Genomic DNA, 23590 nt, shown 5'->3' on the forward strand with positions numbered 1-23590 from the left:
TGAAATCAGGAAAAAACAAGGTGATGTGACGTCAGAGTTCCTGGATATTGTCAGTATGGCTCATAAAGCCCACCATATTATTCAAATATCTGAATGCCTTTCAACACTCTTAAAAAAAACAAATGAAAGTGTTTTTATGCATAGTTTTCAGTTGTCTGTATGTTAAACCTTACTTCATATTTTAGCTTTCTTTTACATTAACTGTCACACAGCACTGTCGGTACCTCACAGTTAATGGCAGCAGGGTTGAGTGTACTGTATAGCTTTATGATGAACCATGTGATACAGAAAAGCAGCTAGACGTTTTTTGTACAGTCGTGGTATGTACAGTTCTTTGTGGTAGCTGCACGGTTCTAGTGGCGGTATGTATGATTAAATGCAACGGCTACTTAGTATACTGCAGTACGCCGGAATAGCCACACAGTACCACAGGGTTGCCACAAAGTACCATGCAGCTGCTATTCTACACCACAAAAGCTTTACGGTCATGTGGTAATGTGCGCCCGCTTATGTGCTCCGTGCCACATGAGTGCTCCATGCCACATGACTGCTATTCAGTACCACAAGATCTGAAACCATGTGGTGCTCTGGGAGGACATTTTTCTTGTACAGTGTCATACTGTGAAAGCTTGGCTCTATATGCAGTACAAGTCCATTTTCAACAAACTAATTTTCAAGTTTTCACGTCCGACCAGGTAACTGATATCACGTCTTCAGGTTATCTGCCTTCTGCTTGTCTTTTCCCCGCCGTATCGCCTTGGCAAAAAGTCCACAGTAATACTCGACAGCGGTGGGTGTGTCGTCGTTACCGGGGACAGGGTAAGTGATGAGGCGGGGATCGCAGTTCGTGTCCACGATCCCTACTGTGGGGATCAGCATTTTAGCGGAGTCTCTCACAGCAATGTTCTGCATGAACACATTGTTCAAGGTGTTGATGAAGATGCACAGATCGGGCAGGCGTGTGACTGATCCGAACTGAATATTGGCATTGGTGAAAACACCTCCACTCCAGTAGCGACAGTGGACGTACTCGCCAGCCTCCTTGGCTGTTCTCTCCACTAATGGCATGTTCTGTTTGTTACGGCTGATGAACAAGATGATACCTCCCTGGTAGGCGATGTGCGCTGTGAAATTTAGCGCGTCCTGGAGTAATGGCACGCTTTGCTCTAGGTCTATTAAGTCCACACCCAGCCGGCAGCCGAAGATATACGGTGCCATGTAGGGGTTCCGAACTCCTTCCTTGTGACCCCAGTGAACTCTGGCTTCATACATATCCTTCAGACGGACTAGTTTACGCACTCCAAAGTAGTCCGGATCCAACAGAGCATGAACACTTCCTAAAGATTCATCTAATCCCAGAAAATAAAAATCACTGTCATCAAATACATTACAAATTTTTATTTGTTAAATATCTGTAACTTAATAACAGCCAGATATGTTTTGACTAATTTTTGTTCCACAAATTGTACAATTTAATTTATTTATTTATTTGATCAGTATTTAACGCAATCACTCAAGAATATTTCACTTATACAACGGTGGCCAGCATTATGGTTGTTGGAAACAGGGCAGAGCCCGGGGGAAACCCATGACATCTGCAGCTGCATACGATGTAAATAGTGAGTGAGTGCTCAGGGTTTAAGGTCATACTTAACAAGTTTTCAGTCATATGACGATGAAGGAGCCCTCAGAGTGCAGGTATTTGTAATGTGTCTCCTTGTTACAGGATGAATATTCACTGCTCTTTTATCTAGTGCTGCTTCACTGAGACGACTTACCGAAGGCAAGTAAGCCGCCCGACCTGAGCCATTATACTAATACGGGTCAACCAATCGTTGCACTATCCCCTTAAAGCTGAATGCCAAGCAAGGAAACTACAACTTCACTTTTTTAAGGTCTTAGGTTTGACCCGCCCCAGGAATGACCCTGGAAAAACGCCCCCGAAGCGAATGCTCGACCAGCTGAGCCATCGGCAATTCAAGTTGATCTTGGTAAGATAAAGATACTAAGTGAATTTCATCTCCGGCCGTAAGTGGGAAGGTCTGTCAGCAACCTGCGGATGGTCGTGGCTGTGCCCGGTTTCCACCCACCATAATGCTGGCCGCCGTCGTATAAGTGAAATATTCTTGAGTACGGTGTAAAACACTAATTAAAAAAAAAAAAAAAAAAATAAGTGAATTTCATGGTGCATTTTTTGGATAAAAGTTAACATTCAAATGTTCAATAAAATGTGGAGTACATGGCCCAAAAAGTTGAAATTTCAACAGGTATGCTATGTTCATACTCAATTTCAAGATCAAAAATGTCATGTTTGAAAAAAAAAAAATCAAATTTCTAATTTTGATCCAAGTTCAATCAGCTTTGTGTAATCAGGTCCAAGTTGACTAAAAAAAGTTTACCAACCATTTGTCAGAACCTGATTGGCTGATGCAGGAGCTCCAGACTGCTGTCTAACACAAAAACGTAACCAAGGGGAGGTCACTCTACAGGACACACTCTCTACAGCTCGACCTGTAAAGTAAAAGTGACAGATCTCAGTTCTATACAGGCAGAATGGTTGCTGTGTTTTTAACACTGTACTTGAAAATGAGAGTTCAAATCCAACTGCTGCTAATAAGCAACTGCTCTGAGACAACAGAGCACAGAAGGCTTCCTAATAACTGCTAGCTTCCCATCACTCTCTATCTTCATTTTATTTGCCAACTCGATAACTAGTTTATATTTTTAGTCCATTTTGTGACAAGCAAAATGTGGGTAGTGGTCAGAAGATACAATTTTCATAGATGTAAAAGCTATATCGCAGCTGGTGATACAGCGCATTGCTTTGAGCATTACCAAAGAATCTCGGGAGAATACGGCATTGAAAATAACCGATGGGATGTTGTGCTTGCGATAAATCAGCAGACTTCTAGGACCATGTGTTAATGGTTCTGCAAACTTAAGGATGTGATAACATATTTGACTAGTAATTTGTCTTCAAGACGTGACAAACTGCTATAGCAACTTCATAAGCTTTTCAAATGGATCGCATCTTATTTTGGTTTGTGGCCATCCTAAACTGAACAACATGTTTGCCAAACTTAATTTCAGGGCAATCTTGTGCTAGAGTTTAAAACAACAATCAAACAAATAAAATCAGCTGTTGATTCCGTTCTGTTCCTGAAAGTCTTACAAACTGATCAGTTTTCTAAGTAGGCCTATCGGTAGTGATTTTACTAATATAGTTTGTGTTATACCTTAAGTACTTATTCACAAAAATCTCACAAAACCATTCTCATTCATCATAGCTTAACAAAAAATTCCCCAAACAATTTGTATTCTTAGTTTTCACCTCGAAATTGTCATTATTTCTGACAAACAAAAAGTTTACGAAAACTATGCACCCAATAATCGTAGCATATTTCTCACGTGTGGTACAATTGAAACGACTACACACGTACTTTATTCTGTCAAATCTACGAAAGCTAACGCCAAAAAGAGCAAACCATACCGAGCTGTCTCAAACTGAGGAATGCCATCGTCGAAAGCGTCGATCAAAGAACCATTTTTACATTGTAAAACCTCGTGATGTTTTCCTCGGTCACGTTTCGAAGACTGTCAAGGGAAGTAACTATTATAAGAACCAATTTTTTAATGGGTTACGTCCCTTGTATTAGACATTCGCGCACTGGCTTTGGTTTGTCATCATTCGTATCCTAGATATCGTGGTCAACAGCACAGACACCGTGACAATATCAAACTCCCTTAGTGTTACAACACAATGGTATGCGATCTCTTGATAGCACTATACAAGTAGCATAAGTCAGGTGTAGTATTTAAAATACTTCAAAGTCGAGGTGTAGATTCGAAGATCCATTTCTGTTTCTTCGTCCTAGGCCTAGTTTACATTGGAGCAGTTATGTATTCAACAACAATTATTCTTTATTATTAATGTACCGGGACGAAAAATGAAAAAGTCTTTTGTTACAAATAATTAACACGTTTTCAGGTGGTATTCATTACTATTGCAAATAAGCCTGAGTTGATGTGGCACGGTTTCGTGGTGTAGTGGTTATCACGTCTGCTTCACACGCAGAAGGTCGCGAGTTCGATCCTCGCCGAAACCTGTGAGAATACTTTTGATTTTTTTTTTTTCATTCATTATACAGACAAATAGTATGATATTTAGACACGTATATGCCTCTCTGGTAAATCATCAATCAATCGCATTTGGATTTAAGTGTTTTTTTGTTTTTTTTAACAGCCCACAACGCATTATCTTCTCTCTAGGCCTATCTATAGGCGCACATAAAGATATATAGGCCTATTTCATCGGAGACAATGCAGAGTTCAAGTCCGAACAATGAATGGAACGTCAATATACTGTGGCATTTAACTCCGTACTAAAGAATATTTCACTGGGACAACTTAAGCAGTCCTTTTTATAAAATAAGGAAATCGTGCACTGCTTGAACTATGCCACCACGCATCCTTCGCTAGGCAGGTAGCGAGTGCTAAATATCAGCACTCGAACCATAGTCAAAACTGGAAGGTTGCGGCGAGTAAGACACTTTCCGAGTCAGCGAGGGCCGTCTCAAATTATCTTAAATCAAAATGGTGTTGACCTTCAGTTATATATATATATATATATATATATATATATATATATATATATATATAGGCCATATACTGTAGCCCCATACCTTAATATGTGAAAACCTGCCGTGACATAAATAAAATGTTTTGAACACACCAGTGAAATAAATACGTATAAATATAGAGTATCAATAAAAGATGTCAGAAAATGTTACTTTGTACCGAAACGTCTTCATAAGGATATCATCTTCCAAACAAACCCCGAAGGACCTAGCTCTCAGATCAGTCGAAAAACTACCTTAGTCATGGATGAGATTGTATTGAGGTCAAATACAGTAATTTGTATGCAGATATTTCTGAGTAAAGACTACTGTATGCAGATATGTCTGAGTAAAGACTACTGTATGCAGATATTTCTGAGTAAAGACTACTGTATGCAGATATTTCTGCGTAGATGGATTGCTGTGTTCTGTGGTGTTTTTAGAGCTGGGGGAAAACTTCCACGGTGGTGTCGGTGGGTGGGATGTGGGTTGGGAGTGTATAGGGGTATGGCTAGCATGACTTGCACGTGAGAAAAGAGTAATGCAGTTATGTCCTGGGATTTTGTGTGGAAAGGACAATTAAACCCAGTTAACTGATAATATATGGCACAATATACCGCTAAATATCACACGTTTTTAATAAAGAATTAGGCTTCCATGCATGCATATTAGACTCTGTACGACACAGGCACGAATTTATCACGCAACTTGCACGTTTTAGTTTATTTCTATATACAAAGTAAACGCGTACAAGTATGTAAAGGGCTTTACGCCGGGGTCAAATTGTCCCAATAGCTTACATAATATACGTCTGTATTTACCGGGACAAAAGGGAACTGTAGGATTATAATGTGGATGAACTGTACATAAAATTGGGGTAATCCCACTCTTGTCGCTTTTCACAGGCTCTATACACATGGCTAAAAGTACAGGTGCTATAAATAGCTGTTATGTATGCCTGTTCCACGTAACTGGTTTCGGTTGCTCCATTAAAACCATGAAGAACTGGTTTGACCTTAATCCTGTGTGTCTAAACATTAAAACAGCTGACATTACTTACTTTAACCCGCTGTTCCCACCTGTGGTTATAAAAACAGTGTGCGAATTAAACAGACAATCACATAATTTGCTGCACAATGAATTTCTCTGGCTTTATAATTTTTTGCCTTGGGTTTTTAGATGTCACTTGCAAAATTATTTGAGCCACAGTGCTGCCTTACTTGAACGTCATGCTACAGGCACCGGACACCCCCCCCCCCCCCCGCTCTCCCCATCACAAGCACACAATCCGGTACACCTTTGAGTGTAGGTATAAGATGTGCGCTCAAGATACACATTTTACTTTACGTTAGGGTCTTAGATATTAAACAGTACATATTCCAAACAACAAGCTGTCATCGAGCATTATCTAAATACATAGATAGTGGATGACATCATCCTATGGTCTCATTTCAGTAGGGGCATCTTAACCAAAGGGTTATTTTTATTCATCTATAAATACCGACAGCTATGTTAGTAAATACATTTGTCTACATTACACTATATACATCTACCGCAATCACAACTTTCGAAACAAAACATTTTTCAGACTCTCTACAAAATCACCAAAGGATGATTTGTCTGTTATGACCAAACAGTTACCAAGACACTTGCAACTATAGCGATCGAAATCAGTATTTTATGTGCTTTAATCTTACACTTCCATAGGGAAGCTTCAAACTTTTTCATCGATAAAGATAGAAAAAGTCCATCTGTACCATGTGGCCTGTCAGACAAACAAAGGTTGCCTAATATTTTTCACAGGTCACATGACACAGTATAGGACTGTTTTTACCTTTGACGCCAAAGGATTTTCGCTTTGCTTTGGTTTCAGTACAATATATAACTGCTACCAAATATTGTCCGATTTTCATAAATGTGTTTCTTGTTTATTTTGCATGTAATGTCGTGCAGAGAATTCGTGCCTAAGAATTGTATGTTTTACGATTTCCTGCATTCTGGTAGGTCATTGGTTTCCGTACAATCCCTGCTTCAGATATGGTCGGATTATATATGACACCCTTTTATGTGTAGATGCATTTCATGGTCCCACATGTAGATGAAGTTCGAAAATCATGCAGCTTGCGTGATCCATGCACACGTGTTGCCTATTTACCATATAACTTACTTGAGTTCTCCAATAATTTTCGTTTGCCATCGCTATATTATGACATGCGGTGTCTCCTCGCAACAGAAGATTATAGTCTCAAGGCCTGCTTATACAAAAACATGTCAAAAGCACAAATATGACCACCTGGCATTCACCAAAACGTCTGAATATTACGTCATACGAGGGAAAGCTTGTCAGTAACTTGCCAACAGGTCAATGGTTTACTCCGGGATACTCCCATAACCTGACCGTCGCCCGATAAGTAAAGTATTTCTGTGTATACATGCAGTCTCATATACATATACACATAACATATATACCGATTTGATCATCTTCTCTAGATAGCTGGTACTATAGGTGGCGTGTCTTGAAAATCTGGTGTATTATCGACCGGTGACTTGATGGGCGGCTTAAGACGGCAATAAACTGCGAAAATCAGGTCAATCTATGCCGATTGACAAATCACTGCCATTATAAAGCATGTCATTTTACATCCTTGATCGGAGATATCACAATAATAGCGCGTGGGAGAGAAATAGGCATTAGGGCGTGGCAGATCGTTTATAGTTATCGGAATAGAACCGGACAAAACAAATGACATCTGCGTCTTGGCCTAATTATTGTTTTCGTTCTCCGAGTTAATCGGAGTTGTCATTTGTTGATTTATTTAGTTCAAATGTAAATCTGTATTCTGTATATCCGGGAAAGAAAATGACACGTTAGACATGCACCGTGGAAATCAACACTATTACACATGTAATACATTGCGTCATTATCAGTGACCGTTGGGATAGGATAGGAGGGGTTGTTCGCACTGACTCAGCTGGTGATTAAATAGGCTATAACGCCACAATCGAAAATCAAGCCTTCTTAAACTAATCCCATGAGAGGCCTACACATGGCGTATTCATGAATAAGGTATTGTTTAGCTGATATCAGTGTGTAGCTTACATATTTTTTTTTTTCAATTTTAGTCATTTATTTTATGTTGATATGTGGTGATGTGCCAACGAAATGCTATTTTAGTCATTTTCGCTCAGCACACCTTATGTTCTGCCAATCATTCAAATGACCAGCCTTGTCACAGCCAAGCAGCTGGGGTTTCGTGCATTAAATAAAACCCCGACCGGTGTTGTCACCCAACTTACGCTTCCCATCCACGAGGACATGCGACTGGCACGAGCTGTCAGAAGTCACACTGTTTGCGCCGTGCACCGATCACGTGATGAGTCTGCGGCAAGTTGGGAAATCTACACATAGACCAACTGCCAATCAAAGAGAAGGCCATGCCGATTTCTGCTTTCAGCCAATCAAATTGCAAGGTCAAGGTAGCAGGCATCGTTTATTTACGTTCCCTTTTTCAGTAAAAGTTAGTCTTGTACATCGCTCACCAAGTGGACAGCCTGGTTTTGTGAAACAGCTTATTATAGTCCTCTGACTGGAAAAAGGTAAGCATTATTTGCTCTGTGTAAAGAAACATTTCTACGGTGGCTAGCATTGTAGTTTTCTGCAAAGCTGATCAGCTGTTAGCTATAGTTTATGCCGATCATAGAGTAGTCAACGGAGATTTCGACGTGTGTTAATTTCTGTGATTCTGTATAATAATACGCATTTGCTTTATAATTTGATGAGTGGTAAACTTTCTTAACTTTCACGAGCAATGCTGAATAAAGTGTTGGGCTACAAATTCTCTGCGGAATGATGGCGAGCTTACAGTCACATATATTGTACTTTTCAGTATACAGCGGATCTTGAAGTCTGATGCAATATTTTAAGACTGTCGGCATAGAGATAACCCCTTTTGCTGCATAGATGAATTATTTCAAGCTGCTCCCTATTTTTTCCATTTAAATGCATGCCTGTGCGGTAAATGATCCAATTGTTTAAAAAAATCTGCTCTGTGTGCATGTCGCAAGAACACCACCACCGCAGCCTGAACATCTGAAATACGTTATAGTTGCATTCGGATAAAGCGGTCAATTGGTGCCTTTCTTTGTACCATACGCCAATCGTCTCTGCGAGTTTACCGTTAGTCCACTTCCTGCCGCATTATAGTTGACCTGACTGACAACAAAGCTGTACCAGAGGTAGCGTCGTGAATTAAAAGAATTAAGACTGATCAAAAATCAAGCTCAGTTTAGTGGTGTGTGAAGCCAAAAAAGGTTACATATATATATTAATGTGTGTTATGTGAAAACAGGGGTTCGCTGGCCATGCCTTACACTACTGAGCGGGAAAAAACAAACAAACAAATTGAAAACAATAGGCATATATATCAATTTATTCAAACACGTGAATGCCAATCACGTGGCAGATGACGGCCCAGTATCTGCATAGATGAGGTCTTCCAGTGCTCTTTCCCAATTCAATTTTCTCTTCATTAAATGTGAAATCGTGTTCTCTTGGTATTTCTATTTGCTAATACATTTCTGCTTACTTTTTGATACTGGTGTGTTCACGGAGACCACCTGAGTGGGCACATGCGCAGCAATTATTAATATCACTGTAGATATTACGCATTTTGTTTCTGCATGCATTTTCCTCCGACTTTTTATCAATAGCCCAATAGCGACACAAAGTTATGTAATGGTGAAATATATAGAAATATTATTTAGCGTTTTGAATTAAATTTGACCAGTTAATCAGTAGTTTCCAGGCAATGCACAATATAACTTCATCGAAGGTTTACGTCACGCTTTTTGCTACCTAAGTGTACGTACATAATCAAAAATATAATCTGTGGGGCGACTTACAAAAAATCTCCAAGAGAAACAGGATGTGAGGAATAGGCTAATGACGTTGAAAGGTTAAAATAAAAGCATGTCTTTTCCTGTTGTGGGATGATGTCGGATATGGTGTACTACTGAGTAGGTGTGTACGCACTAAACCATGTCTGCTTTCCAGGTCAATGAGGGTAGACCTGTGCACGAACGTAATTTCGCCCCATACAGTAATAGTTTTCCTAGATGCACCGGAGAATCACTTTAGCAAGTAGTGCTGGAGCACTGAGCTGTGCTTGACTTGAGCGTCAGCTCATGGTGTGTGAGGTAGGGCATGGCGAGGTGCATGCATGTGCATCGAAAAGGAATTAGCATGCATTAACAGCAGTGTATGGGAGGGTGGGGTGGGGGGGGGGAGGGGGAGGAGAAAGACGAAAGGTTTAATACTGAAAAATGTTTAGAAAATTGAAAGGTGTATTGAAATGACATTGCATACCATACCATGCGGGACTTGATTTCTTTAATCGCGCATTTTATCCCCATGAAAAAATAATTACTTCATTTGAATATTATGCATCACCAGATGCATGTTAGTTGCGGATAGGTGTTCACTGCTTGACTCAAATCTCCGAGTAACTTAGGTAGAAAATTCACAACACAAGTTTAATTTTCTCCGCACTCTCTGTGCGTTCAAACCCGGCTTGACAATGTATTATATCTCACCTGTATTACGTAATAGCTTTTTACAATTCATCACCAACCCTCCATCCCCACCACCCGCCACCCCTCCTCCTGCTAGCCAAGCTGTAATAACTGTTCCGAGAATTGGTCTACTTTCATGTAGCTTTCATGCCTTTGTGGTACTAATCCTATACGCCGACCTGATCGGTTACCACTCTATCACGACCCTTCCCTGCTCTCCCCTCCCCTGCCCTCCCCTGCCCTCCACCTCCCTGTTCGCTGACTGCAGGTGATATTGAGACCTCTGGTGTGCCTGTTATTGTAAGACATTCGACTCAGCTTGGTGACGACAACCAACTGTTACGGTTTCTACCGCTGTTACAAAGTAGTCTGCCACGCCCATTTATATGTTTTATGAAAGAGGCGGGGTAACTGTCTGTACAGTGATGTCAGAATGATATCATTTTACATTTAGGAGGTCTGAAGGTAAAAATTAGGCATTTATTTTTAAGCGTTTGAAAGGGCTGCTTGGTACGTATAATTTGCCTATCATCAATGTACACTGTAGTAAATTTAGAACTGGCCCATCAGTTTCCTTTATTGAGAAGGGCGTAAAACTCCAGTCAAATAAATAAGTTTCATTCCAGTTAATTTTCTGTTGGTGTAAAAAAAAATTCTGAGGTATTTCTAAAAACAGTTCTTATGCTCATCTATATTCTGTTTCAGAAAAGACCCACTATGGATAATTTGGGGAAGACGAACAAACAGGTCTTGGACCGCTACCTGAAGCTGGAGGCTGACAGTGGTAAGATACAGCTGGAGTATCTGTGGATTGACGGAACGGGGGAGGGGATTCGAAGCAAATGTCGTACCATTGACTTCGTCCCTAAGGATGTATCAGGTATGTAGGCCAGTTATGTCAAAGGCTAACAAAACTGATATTTTTCTGTGCTTATTAACTTTTTTTTGTATTGATCCTTGATATCTTTTTTTTTTAACTCTCTGGTGATAACTCGCTGATAGTAGTAAGTAGCATTCATGTGGTTCCCGTTGAATGGATTTTTAAAATGAAGTAAAATCTCCCAGGCTTCAAAAACACTCCATGACTCATTAAGTTTAAATTACTGCCTCAGTGCGGAGGGTTGAGTACTTTTGGGAACAGAAAGCGAATCTGTGTTAAGTCGCTGGATACAAATGATTTCTAAAACTTGCAAATAAATGGCCATCACATGATGACCTTTCTAATTGCCAATAAGTGTATCCCTATGACTGACTTCAGAACTTCCGATCTGGAATTACGACGGCTCCAGTACGTACCAGGCCGAGGGCTCCAATTCTGACATGTACCTACAGCCAGTGGCCATTTTCAATGATCCTTTCAGACTGGGTAACAACAAACTAGTCATGTGTGAGGTGAACAAGTACAACAAATTACCGGCAGGTAAATTCCCTTTTGAGTTCCCATGGACTTTTAGATGTACATTTAGATGTACATACATGTATATGTCCCAGTTAGACCAGGTAAAATTTGAACTTCTAAATTAAACTTAGTGGAACAAAATTAAGGAAAGTGAATGTATGCTGGTCTTGTTATCTTACTCTGAAGGATTGGTTAGACTTTACTTATAGAGCGAATTACCACAAAATTGTGCGCCATGGTTGTCTTTAGCATGGTATATTAGTGAGGCAGCACCGTGTTTAATATTGTTTATTACCAGACACATACTATTGTATATGATGGTCTTGTTGTCTCACTGTAATGAAGGACTGATTAGAATTACTTATAGAGCGAATTACCAACAAAATCGTGCGCCATTGTTGTCTTTAGCATGGTATTGTAGTGAGGCAGCACTGTGTTTAACATTGTATATTACCGTTGCCGGTGGTTGTCCTATGTCTTAATCTGTGTTTTTATTTTACAGACACGAACTACCGTCACACGTGTCGTGAAGTGATGGATCGGGCCAAGCATGAACATCCCTGGTTCGGGATTGAACAGGAATACACTATGTTGTCCCAGGATGGACACCCATTCGGCTGGCCAAAACAGGGATTCCCAGGCCCACAAGGTAGGCTTTCTTGAATAGCGACGTCTAATAAATTGCAATTAACATCACTGCATTTCTTGTACCTAATTTTTTTTATAATTTTAAGGGCCAGTTTTCAGTCTTATCACGAAAGTGTAAGACAACTCCAAGTATTGGAATAAAAATTACCAAGGAGAAATTTTAGAACAGTGAACTGTTTTGAAACCAAGACTTAAGTCTAAGACAGCTTTGTGATCCTGGGGTCAGGGCACCCATTGAGCCACACGTTGTGGTACTATCCATCACGGAAATAACGGGCGCCCTAAAAGCCTGTCCAATCAGGCGTTATCACAACGGGCTTAGATAAGCACAAGCTGCGTTTTTTCACCTTTAGCGACACGAAATTAAATTTCCTCGTTGATTAAGTGGACCACTCGCTATAATTAAGAATACAAGCACAATTTCTGAGACACAGCTCCTTGCTTTCTCAGGTCACATTTTTGGCTTTTTTTTAAACCGACGTAAGGGCTAATTTACATGATATAAAGATATCCGTCAGTGTTGACTTCTGACAATAAAGTAAACTAGGCGTATAAAACGTTTTTCTGTAGAAAAGAAACACCCTTGGGGAGTTTGCGAATCCGAATGACGTGATTGTTTATGTCCGATTAATAAGCTTTACAAATGCAAATAAAGGCATTAAAAGTATCGTCTCGTCTCTGCAGTTACCAACCTATAAACGCACGAGGCTGCTTACATGTAGAGCATAGCCTTCTGAACAGGTGAATAAAAAAAATTGAAATCCATCTTTATGGCTGTAAATGGGGTTTAGTCATTAATCGGGTTGGGGATCTCTATTGATGCAAATGTTTGTACCAATGCGAATTATAGCCTAGTGTTGTGTTGGACCACAAATAAAACCAGTATATTGTCAATAACCATGTACAATATTAAATTGCACGGCAAATTTTCGGCCAGATTTCTCGCATGTGCCACATTTAGCAACCGTCAGTATAATATAGTACGGTACGTCAGATGTTTAGCGAAAATGCTTGACACATGCATGGAGTGTGTGTCGGGCAAATTAGAACAAAGCATTGTTTTCTGGATCCGTATTTTAAATCGATGCACCGACACACATTTCTATACCGGCTATCAACCAAAGTGGGCGTCTCGGATCTACGTTTTCAGGTGAACTCTGAAATTATATACATATGAGCACAACCAGTTTAAAAAGTGGAGGAAACTAGGTGCCGCCTTTGTAATTCCCTATTCATAGTATATTCTCACGTTTAATGGTTAGGATTACTGTGTAGACCTAGATGGATTTATCCGATATTATTTCAGTAAAGCCCAGCCGATGTTACTATTTACTATTAGTATAGAATGTGAAAGAGTTATGGAGGTTGAAATCGTGTCACGTGGTGAAACTTATACACAGGTGAAATGTGACCCAACAAATTAGCAGGTAACACCGTTTTATGTACTTGGTGTTATGCGTTGTGCTAAACATTTGTTCTCACTTATATGATTTTCCCTGCTGTGACTTTTCTGTCTGGCTTAAAATGTGTGAAATGCTTAACAGTTCTTGACAAAACACTCGCAATGTGTTAGTATCACGCAGCGGAGAAATCTGCAAGAGAAAACTTCACCAACCTGGTATCAAACCTGTTAAAATCAGATATCTTAGATGAACATGAATGCAAAGAATGTTAAAAGATATTCAGTAGAAATTACGAAAAAACAGAGGATAGTGAAGATTTCTAACTTAGTCTAAATATTTCAGGTTGAACGTTAGACTGAACCATAACCAAAGATACTAAATAAAAGACTTACAGCACAGGGAGTAAAACCAGAGGAAAACTAATGAAACGCCGACGTATTTTCCTAGACAGAATTGACGATTTTTTTCCAAGCTATCAGACCAGAAGTAAAATTTATTGTAATTTCTGTGCATTAGGACCCTACTACTGTGGTGTGGGAGCGAATAAGGTGTACGGTCGGGACATCGTTGAGGCCCACTACCGCGCATGTCTGTACGCAGGTGTGAAGATTGCGGGTTGTAACGCGGAGGTCATGCCGGCTCAGGTAAGTTCTGTTTCATAAAAAAATGTAAACATCAGGTGTAAAAAGTTTTTCAAATCTGCAACTGACGGGAAATGCTTAAAATATGGTATAACAATACTGATCGCTGGAATTGTGGTAAGGGTTTGACGTGTTACTCAAGAATGATCACGTTTCTGTTTGTGGAAGAAACAGCAGAATTTCGCCAGTTACGTGGCAAACCGACTGACCCAAGCCTCCTTCAGCAGAGTGGCTGATTTTGTTTTCTTAACCTGTCAATAAAACGATCCTTCCTTTGTTCTTCAGTGGGAGTTCCAGGTGGGTCCGTGTGAAGGTATCGATATGGGTGACCACTTGTGGGTGGCCAGATACATCCTCCACAGGGTGTCCGAGGACTTCGGGGTCGTTATCACGCTCGACCCCAAACCCATGCCGGGAGATTGGAACGGCGCAGGCGCACACACTAACTACAGCACGAAGTCGATGAGAGAGGAGGGCGGATTAGCGTGAGTGTTCTTGTTATAGCCTTGTGATGGACAAACAGCTCAATAGTAGGACGCAGTTGTTGTTGCTCGCATTGTTGCGGACGATGTTATTTTCATGATCGTGGGGTGTATTTTTGAAAGGGGCGTGCATCCAACTTGCGGCAACACATCAGTAATTTTTTTTTTGTATCTCAGTCACCTGAGTAAATTGCCCTAAATTAAAATGTTATGCAAACCCACATTTGTTGTAGCCAAAATCCATCAAGATTATAATGATTGAGGACCTTGAGTCATGTATTGTATTCAAGTTATTAGATTTTGACAGGAGTAAAAATCGATAGAGAGTATACTGTACCCATGTAATCGACCCAGAATGTATTCATCCCGACAAACCGTTACACGTATGCAATTACATATTGGTTTCACCGCTTACCAAATACCACATGACAAAGCAACTCCAAAGAGATACACAAGTCGCAGAGAACCCTAGCACAAATTATTTCATTGTTTAGTAATCTCTATTTCGTCATCTATTGTTTGCATAACAAAGTCAGATAACAAGTGCGTCGAACGACTGCTGGTTTCATCACTAACAGAGCTACATGTTGGTTATTTCTGAAGGCGTAGTTGATGTTTCCAGTCTTAGTTGAAGCCGAAATTGCCTGTCGACAACGACGAACATTACCTATGCCATATCACTCCGGCAGATTTTCCGATATTTTCATATCTAAATATAGACTTGACGAGATATTCACATCTGGTACCATGCTGTTTATCCTACTCGTACTTAGATTGGGTTGTTAAGATTTGAATCCTACGTTTTCCATATTGTATTCGACGCTTTCATTTGTCCATACTCGTTTTGCTTGATTATAAGTTATTTTGACTTTAGGAAAGTGTCTACTCGAATAAATGTCAACACGAAAGGTGGGGTCTTTGAAATACCCTTTGGGGGGGGGGGGGGGGTGAGGACATATACTGTGTAAATGTATAGGAAAGTAATAAATGTAAAATTTTATCATAAACCCTATAGTTGTGTAACTACACAGCATTTACTGCTTGTCGTGATAGTGTCTTGAGGTATTCACAAGTACATATTTCCTCATATTTTAAGCATATGTCTCTTTGTTTCCGGCTGTGTTCCCACGCGCATCAGCCCTCGTCTTAGTGAGTAATCGGTTGTTTGAAAGGACGGCTGGCAAAACAAGCTACAGGGAATTAGGTTGAAATTTCCGGTACTTGCGTCTCTAGTTTGTACTTAAGGTTTTACAACACACATGCGTCATATGACGACAGCTGGCTCCCAGGAAACAGATAGATACATATATGAGATGCAGATATACGTAGAGACATCTGTTGCGGTTGAGTGGGCTGTATACGTGTTAACCGGATTTTAGTAACGCTGCATGCACTTGGCTGAAATGTTGCGTCAGACCTGTGCGAACGGAACCGAATTCTCAGCGAATGGTTGCATCGTCATCGTTGCTGTTGTTATTTACACAGTTAATTGACTTCTGCATTGAACAGAATTCGTTCCTGAAGTAGTGGACAATGTGTCCAATGTGATATAAAGGGACTACAGCTTAGATAGCAAGACCAGATCAACCCCGACAGCGTAATTTTAGAGGTGATTGGCAGATTACCAAGTTGTATTAGACCACCGCAAGATATGCGAGACAGAGGTAAAAACCTAAAATTACGACAGGGAATTCCGAATACACGATTGGTAAAGGTTTCAATTAACTGGCTTTAGCAGGGTAAAGAAAAAACAAACAAAAACAACTGCAGAACAAAACATTGTTACAGAAGGAATTCAACTCATCTGGTCCCGACTTTCCACATTGCATTTACAGGAAAACTGGTCTTTTTTGGACACAAGCCATGAAAACATTGTTACATTGGTTTGTTACGTGCAGGTGTCAAAGCTGAAACAATGAACAAGATGTGTTTTTTGTTTTCCCTATTTAAACACCAAGACGGAAAGGACGGTTATCTTCGATCACTTCTTGATCCAGGTTTGATTTCACACAGGTCAGAACCCCTGAGGGATATAGTGTACATGACAGTATGAGTCATGTACATAACGTGCACGCTTATTTTGTTGTGCGTATGAGGAGATAAGCCTAGGGTATCGTGTCTGTTCGGTTACTTTGTATTGATTTAACAGCAGGTCGTGTTGAACTTTACCTGAACAAATAAACCCCTAAGCCAGTAAAACCTCTGGGAAGCTTTTCAACTTCTCAGGAGGACATTCAGCAACATACAACCCAACATATATAAATACGTGACGGTATAGACTAGGAAGACTTTTTGAGAGCGTCCTTTTATTGCAAGTTTACCTATACTTGCGAAATTTTAAACTACTGATTTAACCTGTTTTTGTTTATCAAAGCCGGAAAGGAGGCGTTTCTTATCTATGGTTGTTATCGCGACCAAGGTTTCAACGGACAGCTTTGTGTATGTCGTATATTTTATTAGAATGCCCTATAGTTCTATTTGTAGTAATGGCCATTGACTGTGAATTATATGACATTTCTTATTAAGATATGGAAACAACTGAAAAAGCATTTGTGAAAGTTAATTGGGCTATTATACCTACTTCGTCTTTGCCTAAGTGTTACCGTTAATTCATCTTTCACAAATTTTTTCTTGTCATATTCTCATACCCAATCTTTGTTTCTCGTCTTTGCAGCATATAGAGAAAGCGATCACCAAACTATCCACCAAGCACGATATCCACATTAAGTATTACGACCCGAAGGAAGGCGAGGACAACAAACGAAGACTGACGGGAAGACACGAGACATCCTCCATCCAAGACTTCTCGGCAGGAGTTGCCAACCGTGGCGCTAGTATTCGTATTCCCCGCCAGGTGGCTGAAGAAGGTCAAGGTTATCTGGAAGACAGACGTCCAGCTTCCAACTGTGATCCTTACAGAGTGACAGAAATCATCGTCAGAACGACGGTATTGGACGAGTGATCTGTCTTTCATTGAGAAAAACTCCTCCTTTTTTGACTATTTTTATAAATTACAATAACTTTTTGGGGAGGAGATAATCATAGAATTTGTTCAGCCTTGGACAAAGCGACTGGGATATGGACTTATCTGTGTTAAACGAAACTTCATGGGACTTAAACTATCGTAACTCACATGGAGGGTTTCGTAACGACACGCACAAACGTGGTAGTTAATATTTTAGTTACGTCTGGCCATGAACTATGCAAGGCTTTTTGCAAAGTTGTCTGTAGTTCAGGACGTCATTAGTTCGCGGTTGGAGACGGCACTATGAACCATAAAGCACAGAAAGGATGGGAATACTCAAACGCCTTGCGAAAAGTCCGGGGGTGGAGATGATAATATATCCATGTCCTGGGGTCAGTTTTTTAAACTCACTATTGTATATATGTACATAAAATGGATGCGCTTTCTCACGTGCATCTTTCACCTGACACTGTTTAAACCATTCAAACGACCATAGAGGATGGAAACTAATTTCTATTGCCTAATTTTTAGACATGTTTTTATCTCTTATTGTTCCATTCATTTGATTTATTTGCATTCAGAGACCGAAATAAAAAAAATGGTTTTAATGTTTATGTGATGTGAGTGAATTGAGCTTTATTTATCAGTGCTTTGTGGTTTACGTCGTGCAATTTTTCAGCCATATGACGACGAGAAGTCATTAGGTTTTGCATTAAGTTTGTTAATGCTATTCGTATTGTATGTATGTGTGTATGCTTGCTTGGAGGCATAAGTGTGTGCATACACGGTCTTCTTGTGGCAGGGCGAGTTCATGCCGCCAAAGTCCTGCTACCACTGAAGTATCATGCCGAAGTGTGTGCATATACGGTCTTCTTGTGGCAGGGCGAGTTCATGCCGCCAAAGTCCTGCTACCACTGAAGTATCATGCCGAAGTGTGTGCATACACGGTCTTCTTGTGGCAGGGCGAGTTCATGCCGCCAAAGTCCTGCTACCACTGAAGTATCATGCCGAAGTGTGTGCATACACGGTCTTCTTGTGGCAGGGCGAGTTCATGCCGCCAAAGTCCTGCTACCACTGAAGTATCATGCCGAAGTGTGTGCATACACGGTCTTCTTGTGGCAGGGCGAGTTCATGCCGCCAAAGTCCTGCTACCACTGAAGTATCATGCCGAAGTGTGTGCATATACGGTCTTCTTGTGGCAGGGCGAGTTCATGCCGCCAAAGTCCTGCTACCACTGAAGTATCATGCCGAAGTGTGTGCATACACGGTCTTCTTGTGGCAGGGCGAGTTCATGCCGCCAAAGTCCTGCTACCACTGAAGTATCATGCCGAAGTGTGTGCATACACGGTCTTCTTGTGGCAGGGCGAGTTCATGCCGCCAAAGTCCTGCTACCACTGAAGTATCATGCCGAAGTGTGTGCATACACGGTCTTCTTGTGGCAGGGCGAGTTCATGCCGCCAAAGTCCTGCTACCACTGAAGTATCATGCCGAAGTGTGTGCATATACGGTCTTCTTGTGGCAGGGCGAGTTCATGCCGCCAAAGTCCTGCTACCACTGAAGTATCATGCCGAAGTGTGTGCATATACGGTCTTCTTGTTGCAGGGCGAGTTCATGCCGCCAAAGTCCTGCTACCACTGAAGTATCATGCCGAAGTGTGTGCATACACGGTCTTCTTGTGGCAGGGCGAGTTCATGCCGCCAAAGTCCTGCTACCACTGAAGTATCATGCCGAAGTGTGTGCATATACGGTCTTCTTGTGGCAGGGCGAGTTCATGCCGCCAAAGTCCTGCTACCACTGAAGTATCATGCCGAAGTGTGTGCATATACGGTCTTCTTGTGGCAGGGCGAGTTCATGCCGCCAAAGTCCTGCTACCACTGAAGTATCATGCCGAAGTGTGTGCATATACGGTCTTCTTGTGGCAGGGCGAGTTCATGCCGCCAAAGTCCTGCTACCACTGAAGTATCATGCCGAAGTGTGTGCATACACGGTCTTCTTGTGGCAGGGCGAGTTCATGCCGCCAAAGTCCTGCTACCACTGAAGTATCATGCCGAAGTGTGTGCATATACGGTCTTCTTGTGGCAGGGCGAGTTCATGCCGCCAAAGTCCTGCTACCACTGAAGTATCATGCCGAAGTGTGTGCATATACGGTCTTCTTGTGGCAGGGCGAAGGCACCAGGCATGACACCCAATCCAGCCGCATTATACTGACACCGGGCCAACCAGTCCTGTTTCCTTGCTCTTACCTCTCAGTGCTGAGCGTCAAGCGAGGCAGCAGCAAGTCGTTATTCTGTCAATATCGCATCATAAATGCCTTCCTTGTAGCCCAAAAGACAGTCCACTACAGAATGGGCTTCTGAATATGTATAGGTTTTACTTATTTGTCACGTGACAGTACACACGCATCGCGAACAGAGTATGTCCACACCAGTGTGTTCTTGTTCTACCAGTCCAGCAAACCATGCACACGTTGACTGATGGTGTTTTTGGCCAACACGTCCAGTTCTTTTTAACTTTATTACGGACGATTTGCCCTGATATTTCACAATATCCTTAAATGGGATCTGGCTTCAAAGGTCAATGAGATGAATCGTGTTTGAGTCGAATTTTTTTTTATATCGAGGAATGCTAAAATCGCTCATGGAAGAAAGGTTTAAAACAGGCCAGCTTGGATGACCAGCTGCTTCGGTGAAAGAAACCGGAAGTAAACACTTTAATTGTAATAGACTAACCAGTTTTTTTTTTCGGTATAAAGGTGGATGTTGCAGTTAAGAAGCAATATTTAAGTGGCCAAAAGTTTTGCAATCGTTATTTACCCACTGCTGGGATACTTCATCAGTAAACTTAAAACTGCAGTCATCATGTTGGCCGATGGATTTCTCCTCAACATGGATTTCTCGAACTTTGAAGTATTGACCCCAGAAATCCTCGACCCATATACACTGGTAGAGGTTAAAAGCACGTCATCACGTGACTAAAGATCTAGCATACCTGTCATACTTGTTATATTAACACTTATACTGGGCTAAAATTGAGTCTGATTACACGTTATCAATCTCTTATCACCCACATGCATGGTGTTTGATAGATGATGGGTGGAGTGGCTGCCGACAGCGACCTGGGTGAAACTCTCTAGTGAAGGGGGAAAAACCTTTAGCAAGTAGGTCACCCAGATAATGCATCTTTGCCGATGTTTGTTCTCTGATTGACCTAAAAGATAAACTATCTTGGTGGGAATATAGGACAACATGTAATGAAACTACAGCTTCCCTGAACTACTTGTCTACAGCTTGACTCTTCCGCGGCGATTGGCTGAAAAGGATGTAACACGCAGCCCAAACAGTGCTGTTGGTGGTCAGAAAGGCTTGCACTAACCCACAACATTGTCCGTCCACAAATGCTGCAGAATCTATGTTGAAAGAGACATTCGTTTGCCGGTCGTGAACAAAAATGGATGTTCCGAATTGCAGGCCCAATTCCCCCAAAACACGTTTAACACAAACCACCAATGCAGGAAGTACGAAATTACTAAGGACAGAATTATGCAGTTTCCATTTACTGCATTGCCTTAATTCGGACGTCACTAGTGACTCAAAATGACGACAACTGCTCTCAAGCTTCTAGTGATGTAATTGCTTCTAAACCTCAAATGGTAAAAGCGCAAACATCAGGCCTTTAACCAATGCGGTCGTGTGTTCAAATCCAGCTGTCGCAACAACTTACCGAACTACAGAAGTAGTTCAATATACCACATGTATGCGTCTGCCATTTTTGAGGGAAAAAAAACCCTTCATTATGCGTCACGTAAATTTATATGTCTACGTAAGTTTAAAATTTCTTTTGAACTCATTTCTTCGGTTAAATTGAATGTTGCAGTTGAATCTAATTTTAGGTGGCTAACATCCTTGCAACTTTTTTGGACGATGTCTGAATTACTTTCCAGCGATAAAAGTAAAGTTGTATTCAAATTACCCATTACATTGCCCCTCAACAGGCAATTCTCGAACATTAGAATGGTGTCGACCCATGTACATTTGCCGGTATCAAAAGTATGTCATCGGATGACAATTAAATGATCCAACGGGCACGTCATATCTTTTTATATATTTTTCTGTAAGGGCAAGATTAATCTGACTGAACATTAGATATCCCTCTCTTATCACCTATATATTGCGTTTGATAGATGATATATGAAGTAGTTGCAGACAGCGATCCGCAGGCTGTAACGCAGAAGGGGGGGGCGTAAACCCTCAGTAACCGATTTACCTTAATACTGAGAACCTTAACCTGGTTTTTGTTCGCTGACTGACCTAGAATATAAACGATTCTGGTGGGCATACACAAACCTGTAAACACAGGTGAAACTACCTTCTCTGACCTTTGACCTTTCATTTTGAATCTTTCGAAGGTTAGCTGCTAAGATCGGTAGAAAACGAACCAAGGTTGTAGATAGACACTGGTCTATCAGTTGCCAACCAAAAGGCCCATGCCAGTAAGTACTAGATCAATTTCCAAAACAACGTTCAACACAAGCCACTACTGAACTAAGATAGTATATATGAACTTAAAAATGAGGACGCCAAAAAAAAAGAGAAATAGTCATCTGTTTTTAGTGATGCTGTGAAGACGCAAGCAAAGCTTTAGGCGAATGAATTAAATTAGTGTCTATATCGTGTACCATGCTAGTTTATAAACGTATATGTAAATCCACAACGGCCATGCTGCAGTTGCCATGCCTCTTCGCTATATGTGTGAACTGCGTTGCTAGAAATACATGTTTTAGATGATGCTTTGGCGCTGATATGTGTTTTTTGTAGGTCGTATGTACCGCCTTTAGCGGCCGAACAAACTATAACAGACCGCTGTTATATCAGCATTTTTGCCGTTTCAAGAACATATATATATATATATATATATATATATATATATATATATATATATATATATATATATATTATATATATATATATAGGGACGCACTTCGTTTGCGGTTTCTCTAATGCGTCTGGGAGACGTATTAACCTAATGTCGACAGTGTCATTATAACGACATGCGCGCCCTGGAAGTAGGCTTAAGGTGACGCCATCTGTTTGTTTAACCCACAGGAATTTCTTTGCTCGTCCTCATGGGGTGTACATATACCACAGTATGAAGTCGACCCAGACCTTCCTTTATATTACTGTATACAAAAACCGGCCTGGTCTTTGTAGAAGCTAACGCTGAGCTGAAATCGCTGTACGTCATTTATTCATATTTCTAGTCCGTTAGAGATAATTTCGTGAGAAGTCAAGTTTGGTGTCAAAACAACAGGCGCTGACCAAAGGGTTTAATGGCATTTTCCAGGAGTTTACTGTAGAACCAGGGCCGGAATTTATCAAGTTCACGTCGTAAGACTATGTCCAAAATTCAAAAACAGCTATAATTAAAACGTTTTGCGCTACAAAGTTTATTATTTGCAAAAGAACGTTCTATCCACGAGTTGAGTTATCTCCTTGTCTTAGTTTGGCTTTCTAAGCACTTACAATTTATGACTTAAGTTTTCTGTATCTTGAAAATACGGACCCAGGACGGACTGCGGCTGAAATTGGGAGGACTAGTCAAATACCTGGTGAAGCGCGGTCGTTTCCCTCACTCGATGTCATCCACACATAAGTCTGAGCACCGCAATACTATATTTATTTACTTATTTATTTATCTACTTGTATTTGATTGTTGTTCAACTCCATATTTAGTAACGTTTCACCTAATATACGATGGCGGTCATGCCACCATATAAAAGGAACATCTTTCTGGCACGTCGTGGAACACTAGTCCATCGAACAAATAACTGACGTTTATAACGTGTATTATAAGAATGGCAAGCAATTG

At 40.8% G+C, this 23590-nt stretch overlaps 2 protein-coding genes and 1 non-coding gene across 3 annotated transcripts; 2 read left to right on the top strand and 1 right to left on the bottom strand.

Annotated features, from left to right (window-relative positions):
• Positions 1-329: 329 nt before the first annotated feature.
• Positions 330-3597, bottom strand: LOC135480513 (small ribosomal subunit protein uS2m-like). Its single transcript, XM_064760360.1, has 3 exons — positions 3491-3597; positions 2404-2511; positions 330-1349 (listed from the first exon to the last, which is right to left on the bottom strand). Exons 1-3 carry the CDS (start codon positions 3516-3518, stop codon positions 706-708), a joined length of 780 nt encoding a protein of 259 aa, XP_064616430.1. The 5' UTR covers positions 3519-3597; the 3' UTR covers positions 330-705.
• Positions 3598-4033: 436 nt separating this feature from the next.
• Trnav-cac (transfer RNA valine (anticodon CAC)) lies at positions 4034-4106 on the top strand. The gene has a single exon. It is a non-coding gene; the product is annotated as a tRNA-Val (tRNA).
• Positions 4107-8124: 4018 nt separating this feature from the next.
• Positions 8125-18339, top strand: LOC135480313 (glutamine synthetase-like). The gene is made up of 7 exons (XM_064760126.1): positions 8125-8213; positions 10893-11067; positions 11446-11607; positions 12089-12235; positions 14154-14281; positions 14564-14763; positions 17434-18339. Exons 2-7 carry the CDS (start codon positions 10905-10907, stop codon positions 17720-17722), a joined length of 1089 nt encoding a protein of 362 aa, XP_064616196.1. The 5' UTR covers positions 8125-8213; positions 10893-10904; the 3' UTR covers positions 17723-18339.
• The last annotated feature ends 5251 nt before the right edge of the window (positions 18340-23590 follow it).

This window comes from Liolophura sinensis, chromosome 13, assembly GCF_032854445.1.
Source record: "Liolophura sinensis isolate JHLJ2023 chromosome 13, CUHK_Ljap_v2, whole genome shotgun sequence".
Lineage (NCBI taxonomy): Eukaryota > Metazoa > Mollusca > Polyplacophora > Chitonida > Chitonidae > Liolophura > Liolophura sinensis.

Bases quoted from the DNA above. Each gene is read 5' to 3' on its own strand.
- LOC135480313 (XM_064760126.1), top strand. From the start codon at position 10,905: ATGGATAATTTGGGGAAGACGAACAAACAGGTCTTGGACCGCTACCTG. The intron at 11,068-11,445 runs GTATGTAGGCCA...GACTGACTTCAG, and splicing joins CGTCCCTAAGGATGTATCAG to AACTTCCGATCTGGAATTAC. The intron at 14,764-17,433 runs GTGAGTGTTCTT...CTCGTCTTTGCA, and splicing joins AGAGAGGAGGGCGGATTAGC to GCATATAGAGAAAGCGATCA.
- LOC135480513 (XM_064760360.1), bottom strand. From the start codon at position 3,518: ATGGCATTCCTCAGTTTGAGACAGCTCG. The intron at 2,512-3,490 runs GTATGGTTTGCT...TTTACTTTACAG, and splicing joins CCTCAGTTTGAGACAGCTCG to GTCGAGCTGTAGAGAGTGTG. The intron at 1,350-2,403 runs GTTGGTAAACTT...TTCTGGGATTAG, and splicing joins CAATCAGGTTCTGACAAATG to ATGAATCTTTAGGAAGTGTT.